This window comes from Pecten maximus, chromosome 19 (assembly GCF_902652985.1).
Source record: "Pecten maximus chromosome 19, xPecMax1.1, whole genome shotgun sequence".
In the NCBI taxonomy this organism is placed as follows: Eukaryota; Metazoa; Mollusca; class Bivalvia; order Pectinida; family Pectinidae; genus Pecten; species Pecten maximus.
In genome coordinates this window covers 14,884,273-14,894,327 of record NC_047033.1, presented here as the reverse complement: position 1 = coordinate 14,894,327, position 10,055 = coordinate 14,884,273, and the positions used below count along the sequence as shown (strand labels likewise).

Genomic DNA, 10,055 nt, shown 5'->3' with positions numbered 1-10,055 from the left:
TGTAAAATGTACAAATATTGTCACCTTTGATCATTTCCGGTAAGTTTGCGATAGTCATTTCCTGTACCTCGCACGACGGATATGGATGGTCATATCTCTTTCGCGCATGCGTGAAAAAGTTATGATTTTTTTAAAGATAGCACTCTTTGGACAGTAAACGACAGCGTTGACCAGAGCAGATTGTATCTATAAATAACCCACTGACCGAAACAACCTTTCCCATGCGACTATTGTCATCTGTCCAATTGACCTTAGCTTACAAACCTGCCGAGGGCCATATCCGTCCATAACACGTCTCGTTGATCATGACCCGTGACTGTCCAATCAGTGACTGTCGATTCGGTCCACTTGTCACCCGACTGGTCAGCTTGAGGGATAATTTACAATGTAGATACACATTTTAACTGTTAAATTATCTATGATAGAAACAGTCAAGTCTTTCGTAAGACTTTATAATATAAATATTTCCGCTCACATATACTAAGTATGTCGATGTATTTGAACGATAGATAGAAAAGATCGGATTTGAAGATATGAGATATGATGTTGGTTAAACTGACATCAATCTTTGTGAAGGTTTTAGGAGAATTTAATTTTCAGAAAGACTCGGATATTTATTTGTTCCTGTTTGTATGACCGGGTTCATTTTTCGAACAACGAGGAAGATAAAACATATTTCTATCAGCTCCAGTGTATGAAGACGTGGCGATGAAAACACCAGTGTTATATATGCCCCTGTATTTATGGTAAGTATCAGTGTTTTTGACACTGTTAACGCAGAGTTTATTTATGTGTTATTGAGTAGTAAAGCTGTGTAAGGTGTACATTGTAAAACAAATTGGTCGTCATGATTACATTCAGTAATACATGGATATATCTTACTTTCTCTTGTCTCTCATGTCGACAAAATACGTAATTAGTACTACAGTATGTAGTGTTATATAGTGTTACAGTGTGTAGTGTTATATAGTGTTACAGTGTGTAGTGTTACAGTGTGTAGTGTTATGTATTGTTACAGTGTGTAGTGTTGTGTAGTGTTACAGTGTGTAGTGTTGTGTAGTGTTACAGTGTGTAGTGTTATGTATTGTTACAGTGTGTAGTGTTATGTAGTGTTACAGTGTGTAGTGTTATGTAGTGTTACAGTGTGTAGTGTTACAGTGTGTAGTGTTACAGTGTGTAGTGTTATATAGTGTTACAGTGTGTAGTGTTACAGTGTGTAGTGTTATGTTGTGTTACAGTGTGTAGTGTTGTGTAGTGTTACAGTGTGTAGTGTTGTGTAGTGTTACAGTGTGTAGTGTTATGTATTGTTACAGTGTGTAGTGTTGTGTAGTGTTACGGTGTGTAGTGTTACAGTGTGTAGTGTTACAGTGTGTAGTGTTATGTTGTGTTACAGTGTGTAGTGTTGTGTAGTGTTACAGTGTGTAGTGTTACAGTGTGTAGTGTTATGTTGTGTTACAGTGTGTAGTGTTTTGTAGTGTTACAGTGTGTAGTGTTACAGTGTGTAGTGTTATGTAGTGTTACAGTGAGTAGTGTTGTGTAGTGTTACACTGTGTAGTATTAAAGTGTGTAGTGTTACAGTGTGTAGTGTTACAGTGTGTAGTGTTGTGTAGTGTTACAGTGTGTAGTGTTATGAAGTGTTACAGTGTGTAGTGTTACAGTGTGTAGTGTTGTGTAGTGTTACAGTGTGTAGTGTTACAGTGTGTAGTGTTACAGTGTGTAGTGTTATGTTGTGTTACAGTGTGTAGTGTTATGTAATGTTACAGTGTGTAGTGTTATGAAGTGTTACAGTGTGTAGTGTTACAGTGTGTAGTGTTGTGTAGTGTTACAGTGTGTAGTGTTACAGTGTGTAGTGTTACAGTGTGTAGTGTTATGTTGTGTTACAGTGTGTAGTGTTGTGTAGTGTTACAGTGTGTAGTGTTACAGTGTGTAGTGTTATGTTGTGTTACAGTGTGTAGTGTTTTGTAGTGTTACAGTGTGTAGTGTTACAGTGTGTAGTGTTACAATGTGCGGTGTTATGTAGTGTTACATTGTGTAGTATTAAAGTGTGTAGTGTTACAGTGTGTAGTGTTAAAGTGTGTAGTGTTGTGTAGTGTTACAGTGTGTAGTGTTACAGTGTGTAGTGTTATGTTGTGTTACAGTGTGTAGTGTTACAGTGTGTAGTGTTACAGTGTGTAGTGTTGTGTAGTGTTACAGTGTGTAGTGTTACAGTGTGTAGTGTCACAGTGTGTAGTGTTATGTAGTGTTACAGTGTGTAATGTTACAGTGTGTAGTGTTACAGTGTGTAGTGTTACAGTGTGTAGTGTTATGTAGTGTTACAGTGTGTAGTGTTATGTAATGTTACAGTGTGTAGTGTTACAGTGTGTAGTGTTACAGTGTGTAGTGTTATGTAGTGTTACAGTGTGTAGTGTTATGTAGTGTTACAGTGTGTAGTGTTATGTAGTGTTACAGTGTGTAGTGTTATGTAATGTTACCTTGTGTAGTGTTATGTAGTGTTACAGTGTGTAGTGTTATGTAGTGTTACAGTGTGTAGTGTCACAGTGTGTAGTGTTACAGTGTGTAGTGTTACAGTGTGTAGGGTTATGTAGTGTTACAGTGTGTAGTGTTATGTAGTGTTACAGTGTGTAGTGTTATGTAGTGTTACAGTGTGTAGTGTTATGTAGTATTACAGTGTGTAGTGTTAGTGTGTAGTGTTATGTAGTGTTACAGTGTGTAGGGTTATGTAGTGTTACAGTGTGTAGTGTTACAGTGGTAGTGTTATGTAGTGTTACAGTGTGTAGTGTTATGTAGTGTTACAGTGTGTAGTGTTACAGTGTGTAGTGTTATGTATTGTTACAGTGTGTAGTGTTATGTAGTGTTACAGTGTGTAGTGTTACAATGTGTAGTGTTACAGTGTGTAGTGTTATGTAGTCTTACAGTGTGTAGTGTTAGTATGAAGTGTTAGGTTTTGTTATGTAGTGTTACAGTGTGTAGTGTTATGTAGTGTTACAGTGTATAGTGTTATGTAGTGTTATAGTGTGTAGTGTTGTGTAGTGTTATGTAGTGTTACAGTGTGTAGTGTGTAGTGTTAGTGTGTAGTTTTATGTAGTGTTACAGTGTGTAGTGTTATGTAGTGTTACAGTGTGTAGTGTTAGTGTGTAGTTTTATGTAGTGTTACAGTGTGCAGTGTTACAGTGTGTAGTGTTATGCATTGTTACAGTGTGTAGTTTTATGTAGTGTTACAGTGTGTAGTGTTACAGTGTGTAGTGTTACAGTGTGTAGTGTTATGTAGTGTTACAGTGTGTAGTGTTGTGTAGTGTTACAGTGTGTAGTGTTATGTAGTGTTACAGTGTGCAGTGTTATGTAGTGATACAGTATGAAATGCATTGATACACATTTGTGTTAACCTTAAACAACTAAGATATGTTTAAATCATGTTTACTATCTGATAGTGACTTGTAAAATTGATAATTTATTACTAATGAAACGCTACTATCTTAAAAAATATTGAAGAAAAGAGTATTTACTTTTTTTTCAATGGGCCGCGATAGCTCATTCGGTAAAAACGTCGGCCACGTAACCTCAGGTTAAGATCCGAGGTCGTGGTTCGACGCTCCTAGTTCGTGTCGGTTAGTGTTTCTCGGGAAGCTGAAAAGCGCGCCAGTCTGTGCTGTCCTGGGAATGTCTTTGGGAAAGACACACACTTACTTCTCTGGATGGCATGCGGCAGGCTTCATGTATGTAGTTCAGTGAGATAGTCACCAACTATTACAAGGAGACCCCGCCTCAAAATGGCCCAGGCTGTACATGGGGAGATTTCCTCAGCAATCAAATCCCTTGTTTTGACGTTCATTTGATTCGACTAGGTATGTGTTAATTAAGCATCATTTACTGATGTTTATTTTTAGGTAAAGCATGGACTTGACATACCATGTCTTAGGGGTTATACTAACTTCAGCATGATTATAATTGGACAAATACGTAGTTTAATTTATAATCCACATAATCATTGTAGGTAAACTTAAACTGGTCATTCACCGGAAACTGGACACTGGGGAGAGGATGGACACATAATGCATCACTTCCGTTGGTCAACTTGGACCAGAAAGAGACCAACGGTGACACGAAGCAAAACCATTGAGATTGTTGTTTGTGAGCGGATGAGGATATATATGTGTACAAAATCGTTAGAATGTTTGGAGCGTTCAGCAGGAAGTTACAGATATTTCTCCACGTGTTTGATAATGTAGCCACACTCTGGAGACACCAGGAAGTCCTTTCAACATTTGTTGAGATGTAAAACTGTGTCCGTGACGATTGGAAATTCTCTTGTATGGAAACGCCTACACATGGGTTTAAAAGCAAACTAAATCTCAGTACAATTGAACTGGTAACAGAAAGATAATGATCCAAGTAAGATTTTCCGGAAACGGATATGCATACACGAGTGCATGTTTTCAGCAGGCCATTTTCGTCACGAGAAATCTAACGGCACTCTCCACGTCTCGTTATAGTAGTGTACTGTATAGTTGTACGTGCCATGTTTAGTCTGGTATCTGCTAAGCACACAAGCATTGTCACACTGTTTCTCGTACTAGAATTGTTTGTGATGACAGAAATGGCTACCTTTATGACCGGAAGTGTTCTGAAACTTGTGTTAGCTACCTTTCTCATAAGAATAAGTTCCAGTGTCGTTTTAGAATTGACAGAAATAACGACACCTATGTCATGGAACGAAGCGTTCTACTCCGGTAAGTGTCGTATACAGAGTGACGTCATAGGTGACTTGGACTTCAATAAAATAAGATTTAATCGTCCAATTGATGACGTCACAGAGGCGTGGGTAGGGATATTCGCAACATCCTCTGTTACACTAACATTTGAAAATTGTCGATTGTATAGAGAAGAAACCCTCGCCGGATTAAAACATTTTGTATTTGACCATAATACTGACATTTTGGAATCGTGTCTTCATTTCTGTAACTCCTCAAGATTTGGGCTCTCAAACGATACGTGCTTTTGTTTCGAAGGTAACGTACCTTTCTACCATCCTATCATTTTGGTTGACACTGAGCCTTGGTGCCTGTCTGACTACGACGCGCTGTGTGGTTCAGGGCCAACACAACCTCATGACACTTTGATCCTAGTAATTTGTACCTACAGACCGATAAACATATCTACCGGCATCACTGGGCCCGGGGACTGTGCTACGTACAACAAGACAAATCAACGGACTAAAATGGTGGAGTGTGACCTTAAAAACGATTACGTGTGTAAGCCAGATAATCAACAAGCTACCATACCTAGTGAAACTAAGAGAAGTTGGTGGGAAGCAGCACAGAAATGTACGCAACAAAAATCTTTCTTTGGAAACAAGACATCTGTTATCGGTGATGCGGGGTCTCCCGGAACAAGCGTTGATTCTTATTGGATAAACCTTTTCCGAAGGACATCGTTCTCGTTTATAGCGCCAGGGGAAGTAGAGGTCGGGCGCTGTGTTGCTGTTCGGAACAACTCTGGAATCTTTACATTATTAGTGAAGGAGTGTAATGTGCCACTTCCAGTCCTTTGTAACTCTGCAAGCACTATTGTAACAACGACTGATAAATCTGTCACCACTTCGGTCAAAACAGATGTTTCAACGTCAACGCATGACGTCACTGCTGACCAGACGATGGCTGTCGATGAAACAAAACCAGTGCTATGGCCGTTGGCTTTTGTTGCTCTCGGAATTGTCATCATCTTAGTAGTCTCTGTGATATTATGGCGCAAGAATCGAGAGTCGACAAGGAAAATGCGAACATCCAAATTAATGAAACATATGAGCTATGGTGCAGCAAAACCAGAACATAACTACGGATTTAAGATGGGAAATGTTTTGTCTTATGAGACAAGCTTTATAGAAACGGAACCCAACAGAGTTCCAGCTCAAACTGAATCACTGTCTGTTTCATCAAACATCGGTACAATAGAGAATAAGCAAGTGAACTCTTCTGAATCACCTCCAGACGACATTTACAATAGCCTCCACGAGAAGAAAACAGACAATCAAACTGATGACGTATACGATCACACACGTGATCCAAACTTGGGTGACGACACATATGATAGCTTCCTCCGTTCGAATGCTCTCGAGAATAACAGAACGGCTGACTGTTCGGAATACGATACTATGTCTAATATTAATGCTCAAAGCACTGGAGACTCGAGTATTTATGACACGTGTCGTAAGGAGCATGTGGCAAAACCGGAAGTGACTGGTTTAGATGATTATGATTCTATGATTAATATAAATAGTGCTTAATATGGAATATATGTGTGCAATACAAATGTCTGAAACACTCAATCGGAACCTTTCGGGAGTGTGGGATGTAATCAATAATTGCCCCTAGTAATGCCTCCTAAGTCTTCCAAATTCTGATGTTGTAATGTGAATTAATACACTTTCATACACAATTACATGTATACTTATTTATGATTTTAGTGTGATTCGCGTCGAAGCTTAAAGTTCCTATGTGTTTGCCCGTTTGATAACATATATATACATATATATAACATTATTTATTTATCAAAATGCACTGAAATGTAGACTATACGAATAAACCATGACGATATTTTGGTGTACCAGGTAGTCATTTCTAAGTATTATACCCCAGTATTGGTCTTGATCAAGCAAATTCGTTTTTATCGAATAGCTTGTGATGAACATAATTTACATATATTGGGGTATACATGGTTATGCCCCTTGTTTTTTCAGAACTTCTTAAAAAAGACTCAGGTGCTCAGAAGTGACACCACGCCTACCATGGACATAATAAATGATAATTAATTAAATATAACATTTCTTTAACGCACTATTTAATTTGTAAACCTTCTGTCGACTCGAGTAGTTAGATGATAATGTTTACAGAATCTCTACAAGAGACCCTAAAAAGCACACATCAACAAATGAGTTTTAATCACCTTCTTGAATTTGGCCAGGGATTTGGTCGTCTTCCTGGTAACAGATGGTAAGGTTTTCGTCAAAGTGGCCGCTCCCTTTCCAAAGGACTGGTTATCATGAATGACAGTACTAGAGCTTGGAACGTACAAGAAATAGTGTGGCTCTGATTATAGTGATCGCGAGCCCTAGTAGAGAGTGACAATTTCCTGGAAATACTCCAAAGCTGTTCCATTTATTGCTTTATATGTGTAAATCAAATATTTATACTCTGACCTGAAACCCACAGGTAGCCAATGCAATGGATAAAGCACTGGCGTGATGAGTTCTCTCTTTCCATTACGGACAGGTAGGCGTGCTGCAGTGTTCTGGAGCCTCGGCAAGCGGTTTATCAGAGCATTAGATACACCAAACAGAAAAGCATTACCAAAATATAAAAAGCGAATGTACAAATATCGTTCATGAATCTGTGTTGATGAACTTCCGGACACACCCAAAGTTTCTGATTTGGTATTAACAAAAACTTGCGATAGCGTCTACCTGTTTCTCCATGTTCAAAGAGCTATCAAAGTGTTTACCAAGGTTCGTCACAGCTGTTACCTTTAGCTGCAGACTTTTGGTATTTTGACACTTATGGAGAAAGACTATGAGGTCTTTATTATCCTGATTTAGCTTGAGCATATTGGAGTTCATCAAAATACTGATGTCATTTAGACATGCTTCTAGACTTACTGTTATGTATGTTAGTTGCTTTTTGGGGTCTGACAACCATGTCGATTTGCCTATGCAACATTCGATTTTTACCTAGTCAAATTCAATATTCTATTTCTGCATAGGCAATATTCGTATTCCGTTCAATCTATTAGCCAATCAAAAATAACCTTACAACTTTGTAAGTATTGCTTCACGATCAAAGTTTCAGCGGGAAAAAACGCAAATGGATGACGTCAACGTCGCCAACGTTGCTAAAATTACTCTCCCCTGAGAGCATGTTAAGTCTAAGATGCAGTAAGCTTACTGGATGGTAACCAAGTCTAAAATATCCGTGCGTTCCTTTACCGGGTTCGTACATGTATCAGAGGCCTCTTCGTTTATGCGGGCAAACCTCACAGAAGTCTGGACAATATGGTCACGCTGTCGACGAAACCGGTCGCGACCGGCTGCCACTTTTTCAAGAACACGATTCACTTCCCTTTGAAATATAGATTTCCTTGGAATCGCTGAATAAACTAGTCCCTATTTGTAAAAGTTGTTTTCATTGGTTGAAGCATTATGAATTTTGCATATGCAAAAATGATTTTGTTTCGATTTTTGCCGATGCAAAATTACTTTTGTATTCACGCTGTATACTATACTGGGCGATTTCCCCAGCAATCAGATACCTTGTTTTTGCGTTCATATAATTCTACTAGTTGTGTTTTAATTAAATATAATCTACTGATGTTTCCGATAATTAAAATTTGCATCACTAACTTGAATAAACATATCTTGGGGTTATACTTACTTCAGTGTGGTTATAAATCGACAAATACGTAATACAAGTTAAGTAGAATGCACATATCTAATGTAGGTTTACTAGTTATTCATCGGAAACTGGACACTCCGGACAGGACGGAAACATAATGCATCACTTCCGTTGGTCAACTTGGACCAGAAAGAGACCAACGGTGACACAAAGCTATGCCATTAAGATTGTTGTTTGTGAGCGGATTAGAATATGTATGTGTACGAAATCAGTAGAATGTTTGGAACATTTAGCAGGAAGTTACAGATATTTCCCCCACGTGTTTGATAATGTAGCCACACTCTGGAGACATCGGGAATTTCTTTAAAAAATGTAGAGATGTAAAACCGTGTCCATGACGATGGGAAATTCTCTTGTATGGTAACGCCCACACATTGGTTTAAAAAAAAAAACTAAATTGAACTGGAAACAGAAAGATAATGTTCCAAATGAACTTTTCTGGGAACGGATATGCATACACGAGTGCATATTTTCAGCAGGCCATTTTCGTCACGAGAAATCTAACGGCACTCTCCACGTCTCGTTATATTAGTGTACTGTATAGTTGTACGTGCCATACTTAGTCTGGTAAAAACACTGCTAGAACTGTTTGTGATGACAGTAATGGCTACCTTTATGACCGGAAGTGTTCTGAAACTTGTGTTAGCTATCTTTCTCATAAGAATAAGTTCCAGTGTCGTGTTAGAATTGACAAAAATAACGACACCTATGTCATGGAACGAAGCGTTCTACTCCGGTAAGTGACGTATACATAGTGACGTCATAGGTGACTTGGACTTCAATAATATAAGATTTAATCGTCCGATCGATGACGTCACAGAGGCGTGGGTAGGGATATTCACGACACCATCCAATACACTCACATTTGAAAATACGACGCGCTGTGATTGATCCTAGTAATTTGTACCTACAGACCGATAAACATATCTACCGGCATCACGGGGCCCGGGGACTGTGCTACGTACAACAAAACCAGTGCTATGGCCGTTGGCTTTTGTTGCCCTCGGATTTGTCATCATCTTAGTAGTCTCTGTGATATTATGGCGCAAGAATCGAGAGTCGACAAGGAAAATGCGAACATCCAAATTAATGAAACATATGAGCTATGGTGCAGCAAAACCAGAACATAACTACGGATTTAAGATGGGAAATGTTTTGTCTTATGAGACAAGCTTTATAGAAACGGAACCCAACAGACCTCCAGCTCAAACTGAATCACTGTCTGTTTCATCAAACATCGGTACAATAGAGAATAAGCAAGTGAACTCTTCTGAATCACCTCCAGACGACATTTACAATAGCCTCCATGAGAAGAAAACAGACAATCAAACTGATGACTTATGCGATCACACATGTGAACCAAACTTTGGTGACGACACATATGATAGCTTCCTCCGTTCGAATGCTCTCGAGAATAACAGAACGGCTGAATGTACGGAATACGATACTATGTCTAGTATTAATGGTCAAAGCACTGGAGACTCAAGTATTTATGACACGTGTCGTAAGGAGCATGTGGCAAAACCGGAAGTGACTGGTTTAGATGATTATGAGTCTATGATTAATATAAATAGTGCTTAATATGGAATATTTGTGTGCAATACGAATGTCTGA

General features: G+C 38.7%; 1 protein-coding gene across 1 annotated transcript; it reads left to right on the top strand.

Annotated features, from left to right (window-relative positions):
* Window positions 1–398: 398 nt before the first annotated feature.
* LOC117317954 lies at window positions 399–6,600 on the top strand. Its single transcript, XM_033872921.1, has 2 exons — window positions 399–746; window positions 3,992–6,600. The coding sequence occupies exon 2, from the start codon at window positions 4,517–4,519 to the stop codon at window positions 6,278–6,280; it is 1,764 nt and encodes a 587-aa protein (XP_033728812.1). The 5' UTR covers window positions 399–746; window positions 3,992–4,516; the 3' UTR covers window positions 6,281–6,600.
* Window positions 6,601–10,055: the final 3,455 nt, after the last annotated feature.

Bases quoted from the DNA above. Each gene is read 5' to 3' on its own strand.
- LOC117317954 (XM_033872921.1), top strand. From the start codon at position 4,517: ATGTTTAGTCTGGTATCTGCTAAGCACACAAGCATTGTCACACTGTTT.